Source organism: Panthera onca, chromosome E2, assembly GCF_046562875.1.
Source record: "Panthera onca isolate mPanOnc1 chromosome E2, mPanOnc1 haplotype 2, whole genome shotgun sequence".
Classification (NCBI taxonomy): Eukaryota; Metazoa; Chordata; class Mammalia; order Carnivora; family Felidae; genus Panthera; species Panthera onca.
The window spans coordinates 10,300,968-10,322,241 of record NC_138353.1 but is presented as its reverse complement, the minus strand read 5'-3'; the positions used below and the strand labels follow the sequence as shown (position 1 = coordinate 10,322,241).

The 21,274-nt window shown below is 56.4% G+C and overlaps 2 protein-coding genes across 7 annotated transcripts in view; one reads left to right on the top strand and one right to left on the bottom strand.

The window, feature by feature from the left end:
• The window catches only part of STRN4 (striatin 4), a 26,825-nt gene extending 16,955 nt beyond the window's left edge, over positions 1-9,870 (bottom strand). For 2 of the 5 annotated variants that reach the window (XM_060651531.3, XM_060651533.3), the window contains exons 1-4: positions 9,557-9,870; positions 1,745-1,848; positions 1,144-1,217; positions 32-110 (exon numbers count right to left, since the gene is read on the bottom strand). In XM_060651531.3, coding sequence (XP_060507514.2) covers positions 32-110; positions 1,144-1,217; positions 1,745-1,848; positions 9,557-9,838 — 539 coding nt within the window. In that variant the 5' untranslated portion in view covers positions 9,839-9,870. Of the gene's footprint in view, positions 1-31; positions 111-1,143; positions 1,218-1,744; positions 1,849-2,693; positions 2,812-9,556 lie in introns of all 5 variants that reach the window. The other 3 variants (XM_060651532.3, XM_060651534.3, XM_060651535.3) reach the window with 2 other exon arrangements.
• On the top strand, positions 9,052-21,274 carry FKRP (fukutin related protein). Of its 2 annotated transcripts, XM_060651542.3 has the most exons (3): positions 9,052-9,503; positions 11,080-11,137; positions 16,230-21,274. In XM_060651542.3, exon 3 carries the CDS (start codon positions 16,269-16,271, stop codon positions 17,754-17,756), a length of 1,488 nt encoding a protein of 495 aa, XP_060507525.1. In that variant the 5' UTR covers positions 9,052-9,503; positions 11,080-11,137; positions 16,230-16,268; the 3' UTR covers positions 17,757-21,274. The 2 variants fall into 2 exon arrangements, with proteins under 2 accessions (XP_060507525.1, XP_081647615.1); XM_081791489.1 differs by lacking the exon at positions 9,052-9,503 and having other exon boundaries at positions 9,969-11,137.

Genomic DNA, 21,274 nt, shown 5'->3' with positions numbered 1-21,274 from the left:
CCAGCCCGGCACCTCTGCCGTGCACACTCACTGTCGGAGAAGCTGGCGCCCCTCCTTCCACACCAGCGGGCTGTTCTCCAGGGTGACCGACTCCATGGGGCCATTGGAAACTGGAGAGTGGAGACAAAGGAGACAGGCTGTCTTGGGGTGCTGTCACGTACCCATCACCTCCTCCCCCTTCCTCATCCTCAAGCCCTAATGAGTCACTATCGGGTCACTGTCACAGGTCCTATTGAGTCCCTACCTGACGGCGTCTGAAACCTACTACCCTCTCCCCTCCACGCCCTCTACTCTCCTTGTTATTTTCCTACATGGGAATCCGATCCTGTTCAGGGAGCGTATATAGAGCAGGCTCTGTACTTCAAATCCGGTTCTGCCATGTTCCGGCTGTGTGCCACTGAGCAGGCTGCTTTACATCTCTGAGCCTCAGTTTCCTCTTCTGAGAAAATCAGTTAATAACGGTAGCACCTACCTACCGGGATCCTCGTGAGGATTAAATGAGACCGTCTGTTTATTTTATTAACTACTCACTCGGCATCAACCAGGCTCCTGACTGGGCACCTGGGTGACATCAGTGACCAAGACCCCTGCCCTGTGGAGCTCCTGTCCTGGTAGGAGGGGTCTGACATAAATAACAGCATCGCTGTTCACGCGGCACCGAAGGCCTTGCTGGGTCGCCCAGCTGGTCGCCTCCACTACCCCCACACCACTTGTGCCAGTCTCACCCAGTAACTCCCTGTCCCCTAACATACCCTCCTCCACATCGTCGTGCTTCTGTACACGTGTCCCTCTACCTGGCACACCTGCCCTCCTTACCTGTTGGTGAACAGAGCCCTCTTCCAGGGAGCTTAGAACATTAGGGACACTGTCTGTCGGTTTCACGGAGGGATGGCAGGCAGGACAGGCCTTCCTCACTCTCCGCCTCGCTATCCACCACCCTCCCCACTCTGGGGCCCTGCAGAGCAGCCCACGAAGAGGGGCGCTGAGAGTGAGGTTCAAGCCCTCCCCAGCCCCCCACTCGGCCAAGTCTGCTTCCTGTGGAGCGAAGTAAGAAAGAGGCGACCCCGCTCTGCGCCACAACGTCACGTTCAGGGTTGTTGGGAACGGGGGGCGCAAGTAGGGGGTGGATCTGACGGTGGGTACCTTGTTCTGCCAGTTCTGGCTTCTTCTCCCCCTGGTTCAGGTCCGTCCCGAACTTCAACTTGTGATACTTGGCCCTAAAAGAGCAAAATGATTACTGGAGGACAGATGCAGAAGAGCGGACTGGGCCAGCACTCACCTCAGGCGCCCCAGATTCCAGGGTCCCCCCAGCCCACTCTACTACCGCCCCCACCCCGGCCTTCAGGAAGCAGCGCTGGTGGGAGAGGCACCACACGTGGCGCTGAGAGGGACCCACTCTTCGGAGTCAGGCAGACGGGGGAGCCACCCCGGCTCCAGGAGACCCCGAAGAAGTCCTCACCCTCTGGAAGCCTCACCTGGACCCATTAGGCGGGAGGAAGGGGAACGAGGCGGTGAGCATCGGGCAGGGGCCGCCACCACTATGAAAACCGTTAGCAGCCGTTATCCTGAACTCCACCTACGGCGCCCTCTTCTGTCCCCCCCACTGGAACCACACGGCGGTGGGCGATGGGGAAGAGAATGCCAGGCTCCAAACCTCCCTCAGCCGGAAGGCAAGCGGCCGGCCTCCTGAGCCTCCATCCGGGCCTGACTTCAGAAGGCAGGATTCCAGGGCAGCAGGGCTCACCTTTCCTGCTTCAGTGCATACTCCAACATCTTGATCCGTCGCACCAGGTCTGTCTTGAGGTTCTCTTGCCCTTTCCTTTCTCCCTGGAGGAAGGCTACCTGAGCCTGGGGGGATAGGAGGGAACGGGAAGGCAGCAGGGCTCAGGCTCACTGATGTGCGTCCCTCGCTCACACAGGGACAGTCAGCGCCAGCCCCTACCCCCACAATGACATGCAGCAGCCACTTCCTCAGGCGTGAAGGCCCCGAGCCAGGGTTCAATGGAGCAGCGACAGGGCATGCTGGATCTGTTTCCAGAGTCCCCTGCCATGTGACCCACCGTGAAAGAGCTGAGGAGGAGTCTTTAACCCTTGCAATTAAAATGGGGCCAGCTCGGGCCTAACGTGGCCCCTGCCTTTGGGGGAGAAGCCGGACCGGGGACGAAGGCGGGGGAGGTAGGCATGAGGAGCCCCGGGCTCCTTCTCCCCCACCCTAAGGCAGGTGCTGTCCCCTACAGTGCTGGTGGAGGTGGCGTCTCACTATTTCTACCAGAGCATCTGTCTCTGGGAGGCGTAGGAAGCTACTTCTGGAGCTTAGGGACAAGAGTGGGTGGCTCAGCTCAGCTCCCGCTCCAATGCAAAAGCTTTACCACCCAACCCCCACCGTGGGGACCACGCGTCCCACCGGAGTCTGCCCAGGGTGAGCGAGACATGCCACAGACATGACCCAGGGCCCCTGCCAACCACTTCACACCGTCTGCTGGCATGGGCTACCCCAGTCTGCTCTGGTCTGTCAACAGGTCTTTTGGAGACACTGGGCCAACGGCCTTCGAGGCAGGATCCTGGCCCCTGACCATGTTCCAGAAGTCCTGTGCCAAAGCCCTGAGAGCAGGGCTCAACCCTGGCTTCTCCCCAAGTGCTCCACTGTGACAGGCTGGGACAGCCTGAGCTCCAGGCCGGGCTCGGCCACTTACTTGCTGCATGATCTTAGGCAGGTCACCGGCCTTCTCGGAGCCTCCATTTCCCCTTCTAGAAAATGGGGCTCACGAGAGTGCCTGCCCCTCATGTGTTAAGTTCTTCTCAGTCCGAGGCCTAGCACAGAAGAAGGGCTAATAAATGCCAGCTCCTACCTATTATTTTTATTCTCCCTGTCCGTTCTTCCGCAACGCTGAAATGGGCCCAGCTCCTTAAGGGAGTGAAAAGCCCTCTGAGACCCAAGCCCCACTGAGCGGAGAGGTCTGTGGCTTACAGGCCTCCTGCCCCACAGGCGGCTGCATCGTCTTCGCAGCCGTTCCCCAAACACCACGTGCTTGCTGGAGGACGTCAGTGACTCCACCAGAAGCCCCGGGTCTGGCCACAGACCCCTCTTCCAGGCCATGACCGTTCTCAAAGCCCTGCTCCAGGACTGTAAGTTTCAGTAGCCTCTCGGACGCCTGCCCCCCACGGCTCTCCCTCTCCTTGGGGCTCCAAGGGCCATGACCTATCTGCCCTGTGCACTTGGCAGTGCAGCACAGCCCGTGCCCACAAGCCAACTATCGCCTCTGTCGTGCTCCAGGGACCAGGTCTTTCCCTCAGGTTAGCTGAGAACTGAGCAGGTGCTAAGTAATGCCCGGCACTGGCTGAGAACCAGGGAAACAGGCCCGCTCATATTCCGCTGGTGGGGCCATAAATCGACGCACCCTTCCTGGAGGGCAATTTGGCCATGTTTATAAAAATGTCAAACGCACATTCCCTTTGTCCCGACAGGTCCACTTCCAGGGATGTAGCTAGCCTACAGCTGTAAGTGCAACGTAGGCTTCTTTTTGAGAGAATAAAAAAGGATGTATGTGCACTGACATAAAACAAGGGTTTCACGTGCTCACCCGTTGACACCAATACCTACTGAGCTCCAACCAAGTATCAGATACAGCTACAGACAGAGAACAGCACTAAACACGAGGAGACGTGTGTTACAGAGGGGAGGGGACAAATAACAAACACATCGCTATATGTCACCAGACACACTATGGGGGGAAAAAATCCTCCGTCCGTTGAAGGAATGGGACTCCCCACCCCGCCCTCGTGAACATTGTTTTCGCTCTACGTTTTAAATGAACACAGGGGCGCCTGGATGGCTCAGTCTATTGAGCATCCAACTCCGGCTCAGGTCGTGATCTCACGGTTCACGGGTTCGGGCCCCACATCAGGCTCTGTGCTGACAGCTCAGAGCCCGGAGCCTGCTTCAGATTCTGTGTCTCCCTCTCTCCACCCCTCTCCTGCTCACACTCTGTCTCTCTCAAAAGTAAACAAACATTAAATCGACACATACATACGTAAATATCTAAGGCTAGACAGGCGGACTCTCGTGGGATCACCATCTTGGAAGTCTGAAATGTCTGTCCTTTGTGTATCTTCTCAGTCACCCAAGTCTGCCCTGTCCCGTCTATTTTAGAAGGTGGGGGAGAGAGGTGGAGAAGAAAAGGTCGATCACCAAACACAAGCCCTGAGTTACCTCCTCACCGTCCTCCCTACCCTCTGTGGCCTCCACAGCGAGTGTTCTGGTTCCCAGGGCCAGTACAGCCTGCTGAGAGCCTCCGTTCATTCCAACATCCAGCACCTGTGACAGCCTGTGACAGCCAGGTCCTGCATGAGGCATTCGTCTTGAGTGGTTCCTGGCCCCACAGAGCTCTCAGTGCAGCACAGGAGACAGGCAGGAGCATCGACAACCGACACACGATTTGACTGGGGCCACGGTGAGGAAGCAAAGGGTGTTATGGGACAAGGGACGCCCAACCCGTTTCTGGGGTCAAGATGCACAGTTCAGCCAAGACCCGAAGGCTGTCAGAAGTCAGCCAGGGGAGTAGAGTGGCTGCTGGAAGAGGGCAGAGACAAGATCTGTGCCCACAAGCCAACTGTCACCTCTGTCCTGCTCTAGGGACCAGGTCTCGCCCTCAGGTTAGCTGAGAACTGAGCCCGTACATGCTAAGTAATGCCTGGACTGGCCAAGAACCGGGGACACAGGCACACTTGTATCCCGCTGGTGGGGTCATAAATTGAGGCCAGTGTGGCCACATCAGAATGTGCAACAGGGTTCGTGAAGAAAGGCAGAGAGGCTTGTAGGCCCGAGAAAGGACCGCAGACCAAGCTAGGGTTCGAAGGTTGTCCTAAGAGCACAGGGGAAGCCGTGGAAAGGTTTCAAACAAAGGAGAGATGGGATCAGTGCATGTTACAAAGATAATTCCAGCTATACTGTGGAGAACTGAACTGATGGCCTGGGGGGAGGGGCATGCCCACACAACTGAAGGCCAGTCACAGGAGGCAGTCCCAGAAACGCCAGGGAGAAATGACAGTGGCTCAGACTAGATGGGGGTGCTGGGTTAGTGGATCTGAGGTGCTAAGGAGGCAGGACTGATGACACAGGTGACCTCAGTCTGTAGGGGGAGAAAGGGAAGTCAAGAACGTGCCAGACCCTCACACGTGCTCAGCCTGGCCCCTGTATCTCCTTGTTACCACCACGTCAAGTCCCCATCTCCCTTCTCCTAATTATGGTGCAAGAACCTGGCTCAGCCCACTCTGCTCCGCTGTCCCTTCCCCAGTTCCTCTGGCAAAGGGAGGAGAGAGAGAACCACAAACATGTGGTTGAAGCCCCGAACCAACTCAATGGAATCCCATGGAAAGGGGAAGTGTCAGGGGCCAGTCCCTCCTACCTCTGAAAATGCCGGCAGCCAGTGCTGTCTGTCTGACCCGAGTGCCGTGGCAGGCCGGCAGGTAAGCCCAGGATCTGGAAGTTTCTCTACCCACCACATCCACCCACTGCCACTCCCTCTGGCCCGACTGTTAGAACACCCCCTCCCCCACCCCAGATCCGTGCCCAAACTCGGCTGCCACCTCTCCTGCGGCTGCTCCCCCTTTCCAGCCAGGCAGTGCGGAAAAGGCTTCCCGGGAGCCTCAGCATCTCAATCCTCCCAGGAGCTGGTGCCGGGCTTCCTGTCCCAGCCCCCAGTCCTGTGTGCTCCCCTTCTGGACCCACCTAGCCCTGTGTCTCCTGCACTCCTCCTTCCCAAGCTGCACGGGCTCCTCGCAGGGAGGACGCGCCCCCCCCCCCCCCCATCCGTCGGAGCCCCTAGTGAGGCTGGAAGTGGGGAGCGGCCAGTTCCACACCTTCCCTGCTGCCACACTCCCCACTTCTCCCCCTCGCTGCTCCTAAGTGGGCATCCAGCTGAGAGTCCCCTGAGAGGTTCCTCCTGTCCTCAAGCAGCTCCCCTCCCCAGAGGTGCCATGGGTCGATAAGCGATAGGGTTTGTATGTGATCGCTCGTGCTTACTTTACCCTGAGTCGACTTACCCTAAATTCGCAACACACGTTATCTACAAAACACAAATATTTGCGACTTCAACTTACGTTTTCATTAAAATATTTTATGCTTTCTTGAAACGATCACTGTGCTTCAAGCAGAGGCACCCCATCAAGTACCCAGCTTGCGTGAGAACACGGTTCTCTGCAGCCTCCTGTGCACACCCGCCTCCTCTGTTAGCCTGGAAGTTTCTGAAGGGCAGGAACCGCGCTGCCTGCCTCTCAGAATCCCGCACCTGACAAAGTCCTGCGTATCGTCAGACCACATCCGTGCCACCTCCCTGCTCCAATCCTTGGGTGCCTCCTGGCAGGACCACACGAGGGGCTGCCTCGTCTAGCGCACACTGATGCTCAGCAGGTCCTGTGCCAGGAGCAGCTGTAGCTCAGCTATCTGGAGAAAAGGCATTCAGGGCTCCTCGCAAAAGTCTGACACAGCACAGGCCTTAAAGGACCTCACGGGAGGGAGAAGTCACACTTCTGTAAGCAAGCGGTAAGTGTTCCGGGCACAGGTATGCAAAAAAAGGTGCTGCTATTGGGGGTGTGACCGCGGGGTAACCTGGCAGAACCCATCACCATCTCATAAGCGTATCTATTCTATCATCCCATCCACCTGCCCTGCAAAGATAGTCACCGCCGCCATTTCTGAAGGGAAAACTGGAAACAGGCTAAAATCTGTCCACAAGGTCATCTAAAGGAGGAATGGTGCAAACATCCAGCCCAATGTAGTTATCAAAAGTAACAAGAGAGCTCTCTGTGCTGATAGGAAAGGAACATCAAGACACAGAGACTGTGAAAAAAGTCACAAAACGATACGTGTAATAGACCTTGCATATCACACAGGGCAGAGCTGAACTACTTTCACAGCAGTAACAGTTTCAGGGGAGAGCAGGGAAGGGACAAGAGGGGGACTTTCCCCTCTCACTCGTAAGTACACACTTATATACGTGCATATACACACACGCAAACACTCCTGAGATCTGTGCGCTTTTACTAACGGGACGGAACGAACAGCAAACAAAAGTACAAAGTAAGTTAACGCCGCAGCCTAGACCTGGGAGAGCCTAACTGGGTCCCGTCCGTGAGTTCCTGCCAAGAGCCACTGAGGGAGGGAATAAACAGAACTCTTCTCTCGTTCGTCACAAATACGGGACAGTGGTAGGGTGGGTGCCATAGGGTGCACACGCATGCGGTCCCAGAGACCAAAATGCAATCCCAGGTCTGCCTATGACTGTTTAGATGATCCCGAGGAGGCCACTGGGCTTCCTGGGAACAGTTTCCTCATCTGTACTGGACAGCAGAGAGGTACAGAGCATGTGCTTTTAAAAGCCCATAGAGGGGTGCCTGGGTGGCGCAGTCGGTTAAGCGTCCGACTTCAGCCAGGTCACGATCTCGCGGTCCATGAGTTCGAGCCCCGCGTCGGGCTCTGGGCTGATGGCTCAGAGCCTGGAGCCTGTTTCCGATTCTGTGTCTCCCTCTCTCTCTGTCCCTCCCCCGTTCATGCTCTGTCTCTCTCTGTCCCACAAATAAATAAATGTTGAAAAAAAAAATTTTTAATAAATAAATAAATAAATAAAAATAAAAGCCCATAGACCAGCCCTTCCACCCACAGGCTGTGATCCTAGATCAATCACTGAGTGTCCCAGAGCCTCCCTTTCCTTTTGGGATTCTTTTCTCAAATAGCAGGGTGGTGGGGGGAATGCTATTACCTACCCTTGCTGAATGCTGCAAGGATTAAACGATACCATGTCTCCAGCTAAAGTGCTTCACACAGGCCTGGCACCTCCTATGTGCTCACTAAACAGCAGCTGGCATCAGTTTCAGCAGTAAGCTGAATGAGGGCAATGACCCTGGCCCTGTCTACATAATGGGGTATTGAGATCTGATGAGAGATGTAGGCTGGGGAAGAGCTCCGGAAACTGAGAATCGAACCCAAAAGTGAGGGGTGCTTACATAAGGATTCCTCTCCCACCTCAGTGCCGAGCCCCAGCTACCACACAGCTGAGATCCCTCCCTAGGGGTGGGAGAATTGCGGAACGCTCTCTTTATTCATCCTCTGGACAGAATTCCAATCAGTTATTTGGGTCCCCACAGCCACTGGACGGGAAAACAGTGAGCCGGAAGGAGAGAGATGGGCGGCCAGAAGTAGGCACCAGCTCCTGCTAATTCTACCCCAGCCCAGGAACCCTCAGAATCCTTGCTGCCCATCCCCGGATTCCTTCATATCCCCACAACTCTGCCGCCCCAGCTCTGCTCTGCGGAGCGCTCAGCGAGCGGACCCGCACTTCTCAAGGTCACGTAACCCGGGCCAATTCCTCAAGCTCTCCCAAACATCATCCCTGGGCACATCCCTCTCCCAAACGACTCCACAAACCATGGGGTCCTCTCCCTGGAAACTTCCACAAACATACCTCCTCCCCGGGTCCTTCTGAGATGCTTCTTCTATGCTGTCTACCCGCTGTGCAAAAATGCTCCCCCTGCCATCTTCCAGGTGCCCCTGGACTCCTCCTCCCTGTCCCCGTCCCAGGTCCCCTTATCTCCACGTTGGACGCCAGCGCACTCCAGTCCAGGGTTCTCCGCCGGACATCTGCACACACCTCCCGTCTCAAACCCCCCCTCCTCCCGCCCCCTCCCCCACACCCACTCACTCCCAAAACTAGAGTTTCCGCTCCGCAGCTCTTCCATACAGGCTCCCAGGGCAAGTCCTGGCCCTGTCCATGCTTCTGTCCCCGGGGACGCCTCCCTGCACTGTTCAGCCACACAGGCCAGGCCTCCCCAAAGTTCCCTCCTGAGAGGGAAGGGCACACATCTTCCTCCTGGACCCCTCGAGGCTCTCCTCTCATCCCGAGTCCGCATACAGCCGTCTTTTCGTTTCGCCTCCACCGTCCAAACAATCCGAAACACACCCCGTCCCAGGCTCCCTGACTTCCTCTTCCTACGCAGGCCGGTTCCCCGCTCGTTCCACTCTGGCCCTCGGCGGCTCCCACGTCCGTCCCCCCCCCCCCCCCCCCCGCCCCCGACCTCCGCTCTCTCCCCTCCAAACCCCATCAGGCTCCACCTCCAACCCTCACCTGGTCGGGGACGGAGGTGGGAACCCCGGGGCACCCTTCGGGCTTCCGCTCACTCCCAACAAGAACCCCCCCCCCAACTCCTCCCACCACCCTCCGCTGAGTTCTCCTGGGCTCCCCTCAGGGCCCGAGGCCCCTCTCCCGGGAACCCGTCTGCCGGTCCGCTCGCTCCCACTCCCGCTCGCAGCCGGGTCCGATGCCCTGCGCGCCTCCTCTCGGCCGGCCCCGGTCGGGCTCTCCCGCCCCCTCCCGCCTCGAGCCGCCGGGTGCCTCAGGAGCCCCCTCGGACGGCCCCTCTCTCGGTCTCCGGGCCGGTCGCGGTCCCCTCCCGCCCCCCCGGCCGTCCCGGCGGCCATTGCTCCAAGATGGCGGCGGCGGCGGCGGCGGGTGAGGCCGGGCCGGGCCGGGCGGGGGGTCGGGGGTCCCGGGGCGGCGCTCACCTGCAGCTCGGCGCGCTCGGCCTCCCAGCGGGCCTTCTCCGCTTCGAAGCGCGCCCACTCGTGCTGGATAAAGTGCAGGATCCCGGGCAGGCTCAGGGGCTCGGGCCCCGCTGAAGGCCCCGGGCTGCCTCCGCCGCCGCCTCCCTTACCGGCCGGGCCGGGCCCCGGGGCAGCGGCAGAGGCCGGGGCCGCCCCCGTCGGGCCGGGGCCCGCGCCGGAGCCGAGCGGGCGGCAGGAGGAGGCGGCGGCGGCGACCGCGGCGGCCGCTCGCTCCTCCATCATGGAGGCCCCGGGGCCGGCCCGCGCGCCCGCTGTGCCTCGCGCGCCTGCGCGGCCGGACCCCCCCCCCCCCAACCCCCCGCGCGCGCGCTTGGCGGGGGCCGGGGGGGGGCCGGTGATGGGAACGAGGCCCGGCGCGCGCCTCGCCCACCCGGGTCGACCCCGAAAGCGCGCGCGGGTGGGCGGGAGGGGGCGGGACGGAAGCGCGCACCTCGAGGAAAGCTCGAGAGACCCAGGCCCAGCGCGAGGGGCGCCCCTAGGAAAAGCGGGACTTTGGGAGGGGCCGTTTCCTGCCCCTTCGCCCCAAAGAAAGATTGTAACCCCCTCCAGACCCAAATGCCACTCTCCTGGACAAACAGTGTCAGAGAGAAAGGGCGACCACCAAGGGTGATTTCTGCGATGGCCCCAACCTCTCTGATTCCTGGCCGGGGTCGGTAGTCATGGTAACCCTTCCGCGGTCTGGAACCCTCCCCCTTTGTGGTTATGAATTCCCAAACCTGCCCTGTCACTGGACTTGGGGAAGGTTGCTAAGGTAACCTAAGCCCCTGGTGGTCCTTCTGCCCCCACCCTCATTCGGTTACTATGGCAACCTCACCTAGCACTCAGGTAGCAAGGACCCCAGCCCCAAGGACACTGCTGAGAGAACACCTCTTTCCCAACCCCTCCCCCTAGCCGCCCAGCTGGCATTACCATGGTAACCGGCTCCCCCCCTCTTTCTCGTCGTGGGAGGCCTGTGGCCCAAACCAACCAGGTGTTTTTATTTAGAGGAGAAGATGCTCTGCGGAGGACTAGTTGCTATGGTTACAGGGCCTGGACCAGGAGGTGGAGACGGGCAAGGTCAAGCCCTGGTTACTATGGTAACAAGAGCAGCCCCACCTCCCACCCCCCCCACCCCCCCCTTCCAGGGACCCTAGGAACCAGGCCCACCAAGGCAGGGGATGTTTTAGGATTGTGTCTCAGGATGGAGTGTGTCTAGGGAAGGCGTTGTCACGGTAACAGCTCTGGTCACTTCTAGCCCCACCTCTCTGGACACATTCATAAGAAAGGGATGGTTATAGGTTGCTGTGGTAAGTGACATGCTTCCCACCCACTCCTGAGACACTCCAGGCGGTGCCTGAGCTTATGGAACTTCAAGAAAAAGGATTCTCTGACCTTCTCGCTGCCACTTCTGTAGGTTAAGATGAAGCCGTACTCTCTTGTGCAAAATTGGCTGATTTGGGGTTTTCTGGTCCTTGTTCCCTCAGCGGTGCATTTGAGCTGGTCTGGAACCGCCCACCGGGAGCTCCCACAGCAGCCTAGGAGGTAAGAAGTCCCACAGTGTCACCAGCACTCAGGTGGAAATCGCCCTTCTCCCCAAAGCCGTTCCTACATATCGCTCATTTTCTTCACCTGCCACATTCGCACCCCGCAGATGCAGCAGCTAAGACTCAGTCCAGATCAGAGCTCAGGCCGGGTGAACCTAGGCCTGAAGGGAATCTGGATCCCTTGACACTTGTTTGATGGGACACGGAGAGACACAAAGTCTCCTCTTCACTGTCCTCTCCTTCCCTGACCCCCTTTCCTCTGCCACACCCCCTGCTGGTCTCCTGACCTATGTGTAAGTTGTGAGTGGTTTTTGTCTGCTTACCTCTGGAGGGCCTGCCCAGTGACTGCCTCGATCTTTCCGAGTCCCCAGAAGAGTTAATGGGTTAAAGTACGGAATATGCCATATTCAGCTTTGAAAGCACCTGCAGAATGTTCGCTGAGGGTGGACAGAGAGCTGGGCTGTCTTGAGTGGACCCAAGAGGGATAGCAGAGTTTATTGGTTGAAAACAATAAACTGGACAAAGACCCTGGACAAAACTCGCCAGGCTTGGGAGTCACATCTGGGTCCACCATCTCCCAGCTGTGTGACCTTGAACGAGAGACTTCGCTTCTCTGTGCTGCAGTTTTCCTCATCTCTAAATGTGATCAGAACTTGAAGAGCAAACAAGTTCCTATGTGTAAAGTGCTTAGAAAGGGGTCTGGTGAATCACGATTGGCTAGAATCGTTGATAGTATCATCCTGATGGGACTCAGAGAAAGGACATTCGCACCTTCAAAATCATCATTTCATCCACTTTGCCTCGATAAAGGAGATTTGAGCCCTCATAGTTGGGGAAGCCAAGAGCAACCTAGTCAGGGGGCTGGATGATTCCTTTCTCTTTCTTCTCTGGTGCCTTCGCTTGCTCGTCTGTCATACTCACTGGTCTCTGAGGACCCCATTTCTGTCCTCTGTCCGGCTGGGCACCTTGGGGCCTAGAGTCAGCCAGACAGAGCATTCCAAGAGCCAGGGCCTGAGAAGTAGAGACCTGAGTTCTCCATGGTTTCTATCTCTGAGCCCCACGTTCCCCATCTGAACACCTAGACTCAGTCATTGGTGCCACACAAATTTCTTAAGCACCTGCTATGTGTCAGGCACCGAGCTGTGCCCTGAGTATACATCAGGGAACAAAATAATAAGTGAAATCTACGTGATAACGATGAGGGGAGAAAACGCAGGGATGGGTGGGGCGCACGAAATACGTGGGTGACGGGGAGATGCATTTTGAGAAAGAAAAGCCAAAGAGAGGGCTCACTGGACAGGTGACATTTGAGGAGAGGCCCGAAGGCCAGGAGGGAGGAGCCATGTGGAGACCTGGGGATGAGCTTCCGGGCAGAAGGAGCAGCTGATCTTTGGCTGTGGTGTCCCGGATGTATTTGAACGCCGGTGTTCGGCGGCGAGCGCGGCTGGAGCTGAGTGGGAGGGGGTGCAGGATTAGACAGAGCCCAGGGGGCCCCGGTAAAGACTCGGCTTTTCCCTTGAGTGAGTTGTGGGCCACAGAAGGGTCTGAGCAGACGCAGGACGGGATCTAATTTGAGTTTTAACAGGATGCCTCTGGGTGCTGAGTGGGGAACAGACTGTTGGGAGATGCGGGCAGAGCAGGATGATGGTCTCTTTTTAGAATCTTCAGAAGGTTCCGAAACTATCCGTGGTCTCTCCTGTGCTTCTATGTACATAAGCTCTAAGCGTCTAAGATTTTTAAGACCCCGAAGATTCTGTGGTTCCAAAGTCTCCTCCCCCCCCCCCCCCCCCCCCAGTAATGTGAGGTCAGGGTTGCTGTCTGTCTTTGTGTGCCATGTGTCCACTGCTGTGTCCCCAGTGCCTCAGACAGTGCCTGGCACGTTGTAGGAGTTCCACAAACAGAGGGAGGGACTGAAGGAAGGAAGAATCAATCTAAGATCCAGAAGGCAATTCCAAGGTTCTAAAACTTAAGTTGTTAGGGCGCCTTGGTGGCTCAGTCAATTAAGTGTCCGACTTTGGCTCAGGTCACGATCTCAGAGTTTGTGAGTTCAAGCCCCACATCAGGTTCTCTGCCATCAGTGCAGAGCACACTTTAGATCCCCTCTCTATCAAAAAATAAACATAAAAATAAAAGTTGCTCTCAAAGTGCAACTTGGATTCTTAAGTGTCAGCCGAGGTGGGTCAGAGAAGGGGAAACTGGCCTGGGATGGGTGAAGAGAGATAGGAGCCTATTCCTGGTAGGAGATAGAGAGGGAAGAGGCAGAAAGACTCAGGCCACGTAGTGCAGAGTTTGGCTTCAGGAACCTGAGGCATGGGGGGCCCAGGGAGGACTTCTGACCCAGCCTGGGGTTCGGGGAGGGCTTCCTGGGGGAGGAGCCATCAGAGCTGAGGCCTAAAGCTTAAGTAGGCGTTCTCCAGGAGAAAAGAGGCATGGGGAGGAGGGGTGTTTGGGAGGAGAAGCAGAAGGAACAGAATGTCCAAAGGCTTAGAAATAAGATCTGTTTGAGACGAAGGCCAAGGTGGCTTAGGCACAGAGTCTGACACATGGCAGGAGACGGGGCTGGACCCGGTGGGCCAGCAAGGGACAGGTCACCCAAGAGCTCGTGGAACGTTGTAAGAAACTTAAACTTTCTCCTCGGGTTACGGAAGAGCCATGGCAGGTTCGGACCAGGGAGGGAGAGGTCAGGTTTGTGCTTTATGAAAACCTCTCTGGCTGCCACGAGGAGGGGATTTAGTCAGGAGACCAGGGAGGGGCGCCTGGGTGGCTCAGTCAGTTGAGCTCAGGTCATGATCTTGCATTTGAGGGTTCAAGCCCCACATCAGGCTCTCTGCTGTCAGTACAGAGCCCGCTTCAGATCCTCAGTCTCCCTCTCTCTGCCCCTCCTCCGCCTCACACATGCTCGCTCCCTCTCAAAAATAAATAAAAACATTAAAAAAAAAAAAAAAAAAAAAGGAGACCGGGGAGGCTGAGGGGGGATCTGGGTGGACCCGGGCCCAAGGGGGAGCTTTGGTCAGAAGTATTTAGGTGGGTGGGAAGATTAGGTGAGTCTCTGATGTCACCCTTCCCGGGAGGAGTAGAAACCCATGGAAATCCCTCGTGGAAAAACATTCTGAGTATTTACTCCTGTGCCGGAGACCAGCCAGAGCTTCAAAGTTGTGCGGGGCACAGGGAGACAGCGCCACCTGGGGGTTGCCTAGGAGTGCGGCCAATGAATGAAGAGTGGGCGTGCCCTACCTCCCCAGCCTCTTTTGGGCTGTCCCACTCCCCCTAAAAAAAAAAAAAAAAATTCTAGGGGGACCTGGGTGACTCCGTCTGTTAAGCGGCTGACTCTTGATTTCGGCTCAGGTCGTGATCTCATGCTTCGTGAGTTCAAGCCCCCTGTCAGGCTATGTGCTGACAGCAAGAGCCTGCTTGGGATTGCCTGTCTCTGTCTCTGTCCCTCCCCTGCTCATGCTCTCTCAACAAACAAACATTTAAAAAATTTTTAGTTGTGGGGGCCCCTGGGTGGCTCAGTCGGTGAAGCATCCGACTTCAGCTCAGGTCGCGATCTCACAGTTCCTGAGTTGGAACCCCACGTCAGGCTCTGTGCAGACAGCTCAGAGCCCGGAGCCTGATTCAGATTCTATGTCTCCCTCTCTCTCTGCCCCTCCCCTGTTCGCGCTCTCTCTCAAAAGTAAACATTAAAAAAAAATTTTGAGTTGTAATAAAATACACAAAGCAAAATTTATCATCTAAACAATTTTTTTTCATTTTTTACATTTATTTGTTTTTGAGAGACAGAGAGAGACAGAGCATGAGCAAGGGAGGGGCAGAGAGAGAGGGAGACACAGAATCCGAAGCAGGCTCTGGGCTATGAGCTGTCAGCACAGAGCTCGACACCTGAGCCGAAGTCGGACACTCAACCAACTGAGCCACCCAGGCACCCCTCATCTAAACAATTCTTAAGCGCATAGTTCAGTAGTGTTGTATATATTCGACATTATTGTGCAGTTTCCAGAACTTTCTCAATCTTGCAAAACTGGAAATCTATACCCATTAAACAACTCCATTTCACCCTCCTCACGGCCCCTGGCAACCACCTTTCTACTTTCTGGCTCTAGGAATTTGTTTGTTAAGTTTATTTATTTTGAGAGAGAGCGAGCACGGAGGAGGGGCAGAGAGAGAGAAGAGACAGAACACCAAGCAGGCTCTGTGCTGACAGCACAGAGCCGGATGTGGGACTCGAGCCCATGAACTGTGAGATCATGACCTGAGCCGAAATCAAGAGTCTGATGCTTAATGGACCGAGCCAGGCAGGCGCCCCTATGTTTCTAGGAGTGTGATCCAGTCCGTGGTGGTTGTTTAATTTAATGAGTAGGCAGTATTAAAAATTGGGATAATTCTGATTTAAGAAAACATTTCTAGCTTTTCTTGCAAAACCAAACCAATCTGGCCGACCATCAGATGACCAGATGGCACAGGAGTTGAGGAAGTGAGAAGGGGACGGTGGGGGAGGGGCTCGGTGCCCATGCTGCAGCCTCCCCCTGCAGCCCGGACAGGGTGTGAGAGGGACAGGAGAGAGAGATCAGGAGGGGCTTCCTGGAGGAGGGAACGGTGGAGCAGAAGGTGCAGCCTGGGCTCGGGGATGGAGTTGGGCATTTCTAATCGAACCCAAAACAGAATGAGAAGTCGACAAAGAAAAGGATAAGGAATAGGTGGGATTGAACAAGGAAGAAGGGAAGGTGAATCACTTGATAAAAACTTGCTAAGCACCAGGTCCCGTGCTGGGTGGAACGTGGGACCCAGCAGTGATCGAGACCAGCTCAGGGCGGGCCCTCATGGGTCTCACGATCCAGTGGGAGGATGCAGACCTGTCCCCACGCAGTAATGACGTAGAGTGGTGGACTAGGGTGGGAGAACCCAAGGAGCTGAAGGAGCCCAGAGGGGGGTGGATGGGAAGTCAGAGAGCGCTTCCTGGAGGAGGGCAAGTCAGAGCTGACACTACATAGAGAAAGGGCTGGGAGAGAAGGGCAATGCTGAGGATTAAGGAGGTCTGGTGAGGAGGTTTCTGACAACCAGCTCCAGCCTCCCCTTTCATTCTCCCTCCCCAGGATGCCCTGGAGGCCCAGCTAGGGCCCGACTTTGGCCCCATGCGGCTCACCCGCTGCCAGGCTGTCCTGGCAGCCGCCATCACGCTCAACCTCCTGGTCCTCTTCTATGTCTCGTGGCTACAGCACCAGCCCAGGAACTCCCGGGCCCGGGGTCCCCGCCGTGGAGCTGCCGCCGGCCCCCGCGTCACCGTCCTGGTGCGCGAGTTCGAGGCCTTCGACAACGCGGTGCCAGAGCTGGTGGACTCCTTCCTGCAACAGGACGCAGCCCAGCCGGTGGTGGTGGCCGCCGACACGCTCCCCTACCCACCCCTGGCCCTGCCCCGGGTTCCCAACGTTCGTCTGGCGCTACTCCAGCCCGCCCTGGACCGGCCCGCCGCCGCCTCGCGCCCCGAGACCTATGTAGCCACCGAGTTCGTGGCCCTGGTGCCCGACGGGGCTAGGGCCGAGGTACCGGGCCAGCTGGAGCACATGGTGGAGGTGCTCCGGGCCGGAGGCGCACGCCTGGTGGCCGCCCCCGTCGCCTCCGCCAACCCCGCCCGCTGCCTGGCCCTGAACGTCAGCCTGCGCGAGTGGACCGCCCGCTACGGCCCCGCCCCGTCCGCGCCCCGCTGCGACGCCCTGGACGGAGACGCCGTGGTGCTCCTGCGCGCCCGCGACCTCTTCAACCTGTCGGCGCCCCTGGCCCGGCCGGTGGGCACCGGCCTCTTCCTGCAGACGGCGCTCCGCGGCTGGGCCGTGCGGCTGCTGGACCTGCCGTTCGGCGCGGCGCGCCTGCCCCCGCTGGCCACGGCCCACGCGCGCTGGAAGGCGGAGCGCGAGGGGCGCGCGCGGCGGGCGGCGCTGCTGCGCGCGCTGGGCATCCGCCTGGTGAGCGGGGAGGGCGGGCGGCTCGAGTGGTTCGGCTGCGGCAAGGAGACGCCGCGCTGCTTCGGGACGGTGGTGGGCGACACGCCGGCCTACCTGTACGAGCAGCGCTGGACGCCGCCGTGCTGCCTGCGCGCGCTGCGCGAGACCGCCCGCTACGTGGTGGGCGTGCTGGAGGCGGCGGGCGTGCGCTACTGGCTGGAGGGCGGCTCGCTGCTGGGGGCCGCCCGCCACGGGGACATCATCCCGTGGGACTACGACGTGGACCTGGGCATCTACCTGGAGGACGTGGGCAACTGCGAGCAGCTGCGCGGCGCCGAGGCGGGCTCGGTGGTGGACGAGCGCGGCTTCGTGTGGGAGAAGGCCGTAGAGGGCGACTTCTTCCGCGTGCAGTACAGCGAGAGCAACCATCTGCACGTGGACCTGTGGCCTTTCTACCCCCGCAACGGGGTCATGACCAAGGACACGTGGCTGGACCACCGGCAGGATGTCGAGTTCCCCGAACACTTCCTGCAGCCTCTCGTGCCCCTGCCCTTCGCTGGCTTCGTGGCGCAGGCGCCTAACAACTACCGTCGCTTCCTGGAGCTCAAGTTCGGCCCCGGGGTCATCGAGAACCCCGAGTACCCCAACCCGTCACTCCTGAGTTTGGCGGGAAGCGGCTGAGGCTCCAGCGGCCGCTCCTGGGGTCGGGAGAAGAACGCTCAGGCGCGGGGAGCTGGCCTTTGCTTTGGCGCCGCTGGCGTTTGGTGGGCGGGCCGGGGATGCCCAGCTGCCCTGCAGGGCCCGGCACAGGCCCGGACGTCGAGGACCTACGCTGCCCAAGATTTCCGAGAGCGTGGGCTTTATTCAGAGCACGGACAGTTTTTGTAAAGAGGAAAGCGTGTGGGTTCTGGGCTGGACTGCCGCGACCGAAACCCCAGCTCTACCACTTGCGACTTAGGTGGGCCCGGGCGACTGTCCCAGCTTCTCTGTGCCTCAGTTTCTTCCGGGATTCAATGAGCGCCCTCTGTCCAGCTCACGGTCCGTGGGGCACTTGGTTGCTGGGGCTGCTTCCGCCACCAGAGGGCGCCGTTGTCCTGCTGTGGGGCCAAGGCGCCGGTAAGCCTGTCCCCTCCGTGGTTCTGTAGCTTTCCTGACTCTTGAGTCTTAGGCCTCTCTAGTCCCCTGTGTCTTGCAGGACCGGGTAACTATCGCCCTTCGGGAGCCCCGGGAGGTGCATGCTGCTCTTGACCTCCTCTTCCAGAGGAGGGAACAGGCTCAGAGCCCTGAGCTGCAGCTATGGTTAAGAACCGGGTCCTGGATGCCGGCCCCACTCCATGTTAACGGTGTTACCTCATGATTTCAGCTCTCTGCACCTGTTAGCCCACGGCAAGGCCGGATTAACAGTCGTCATAACTCGCGTTACCCAGCACATACCGTGTGCCAGGCATCCTTCTCAGTATTTCACACAGATTCACTGATTTATGTCTCACCCCCAGGTCCTGAGGTGAGAGCTGCTATTATTTCCATTTTACGGGGGAGCAAACTGAGGCTAGAATGGTAAAGCCATTTGCCCAAGGTCAGACAGCTTGGGAAGTGACCGAGCAGGGACTTGAACCCAGGCAGTCAGTCTGGAGCCCACACAGAAGTTGGATACTATGCCCCTCTCTGTGGTACCGCTCTGCCTCTCCGAAACTCTGCTTTGCACCTAAGAAATGGAGGTGACTGGGTGCTGGGTGGCACTTGAGTGGTAAAGGGGTCGGGAATCAAGGCTGGGGTTGGCTCCTGGCTTGGCCACTGATTTTCCTGGTCATCTTAGGCAAGTCACGGCCTCCCTGAACCTATAGGTCGGGTGTGGGGGATCGGTGTCATTGCAGACACATGAAGCCCTTGGAGGAGGAGACCTCACAGGCCAGCAAGAGGGAAGGCGAATGCGAATTTGTCCCAGTCTCCTGAGACTCAGATGTCCAAAGCCTGACTTCTTAGAACACAGCCTCTGTTTTTAGCCACTGAACCCGCAAATGGCCCCGAGACTGTTGGGTTTCCGTGGAGCGTTTGGGAAACATACGGGGATGATTTGGGGTGATCACGGGGGTGCTCCTGGCTCTCCAGAGCCACGGCCCAGGGATGGAGACGTCCCATAATATGCAGGGCGTCTCCACCTAATAAAACATTGTCTCTTGTCACATACGGTTTTGAAATGCGCCACAGGGCATTCGTGAAGGATGTGTGATGTCTAAAACCTTTTGTAACAGGCACAGTAATATAAATTAATATATAAGTTAATGTATGCATCCGTCTATTTAAATATTTCTTTTTGATTCTCTAAAGAATGGAAACGATCCCTCTCTATATACATATTTCTTTAAGTTGTTTGCCAGGAACATAAGCTGAAGCTCACATCGTTCTTAATCGTTGCAATGATTTTGTTTTATTTAGAAACTTATTTAGAAATTGTTGGTGTGATTTCTTGACACAGCTATATATATATATATATATATATATATATATATATATATTCGTATATATTTATGAATATATATATCGCTTATTTATTTATTATATAAAATATATATAAAATGACCCTGCCTTAGCTGTGATTTGATAAGGGAACCCCATCAAGTGCTTCTGGCAACTTCCCACCGAACTCAGTTTCATCAGGCGACTTGGGGTCTCAATAGATCATTTCTCTTGGCATTATCCACGGCGTTTTGGTGTTTTCTCCTCTCCTCACTGTTCTTGAACTATCAGCAATTACACTAAAATCTTTTGTAGCCTCTCTAATACTGTGTGACAGCTTTGTGCATTCGCTATCTTTATTATCGATTAAGTAATAATATGGCAGAAAACCCTACCGCAGCAATTAGCTTGAATTAATGAATTTATATGAGGATGTGTATTACTGGGTTTAGTGCTCTCGCTTTTAGCTAGAACAGAGACGTTTCGGTATTGTAAAAACCAGCACTTTCATACCAATGTCTACTAACCAAATTTTAGCCTCACTCAGAAAACCCTGGGTAAGAATCATCGGAGCCCAGGGTGGTCCGGCTGGCTCAGTCAGAAGAGCATGCGACTCTTGATCTCTGGATCGTGAGTTCAAGCCCCACCTTGGGTGCAGGGATTACTTAAATAAATAAAAAGTAAATAAAGTTTAGAAATCAAAAGGGGCAGCTGGGTGGCTCAGTCGGTTAAGCATCCAGCTTAGGCTCAGGTCATGATCTCGCAGTCTGTGAGTTCGAGCCCCGCGTCGGGCTCCGTGCTGACAGCTCAGAGCCTGGAGCCTGTTTCGGATTCTGTGTCTCCCTCTCTCTCTGCCCGTACCCCACTCCTACTCGTCTCTCTCTCTCAAAAATAAGCATTAAAATTTAATTAAAAAAATTATCTGAGCCCAGAACCGAACTCTCTATTCATGCAAACACAAAGTCCTTTGTGTAAGGTTTTAATAGGTCCTAAATGAGGCAAGTTTGTATGGTGTTTTGTTCAAAACCCGGCCAAGGATTGTCAACAATTTCTGAAAATCATGTTCTACGTGGCTCTTGATAATCAAACACCAATAACATGGAGCTGCCTACATTACCCATGTAAATAAATATCTAGCTACCTCCTTGGGTTCTCGGTTCTGCCCCACAGATTTTCGTATTAAAATTCCTGTTATAAATTACCGTTTTATTTCTTTTTTGTTACATTTAGGGCAATAGAGAGATGGGGGGGGAGGTTGTGTGGGTTTTTTTTTTTAAGTTTGAGAGTGCAAGCACAAGTGGGGGGGAGGCAGAGAGGGAGAGAGAGAATCCCGAGCAGACTCTGTGCTGACCAAGGTGGGGCTCGAACCCATGAACTGTGAGATCAGGACCTGAGCCGAAAATCAAGAGTCAGATGCTTAACTGACTGAGCCACCCAGGCGCCCCTAAGAGATTGTTTTTAAAATCATGCGCAGGGGGGCGCCTGGCGGGCTCCATCAAAAGAGCATGTGACGCTCTCAGGGTCATGAGATTGAGCCCCACACTGGGTATAGAGGTAACTAAAATAAGTAAACTTAAATAAAGTCATGTGCAGATGAGTTACATTATCTATTTCATTTCATTCCATTCCAGCAGAGCCAAGAGGGTTTTCCCAGAGCTGATAGTCAAGCCATCACACGCGCTGGTGTGGCCATCAGGGTGGTTCAAACATGAAAATATCAGATTATAGATTCAACCTGTTGC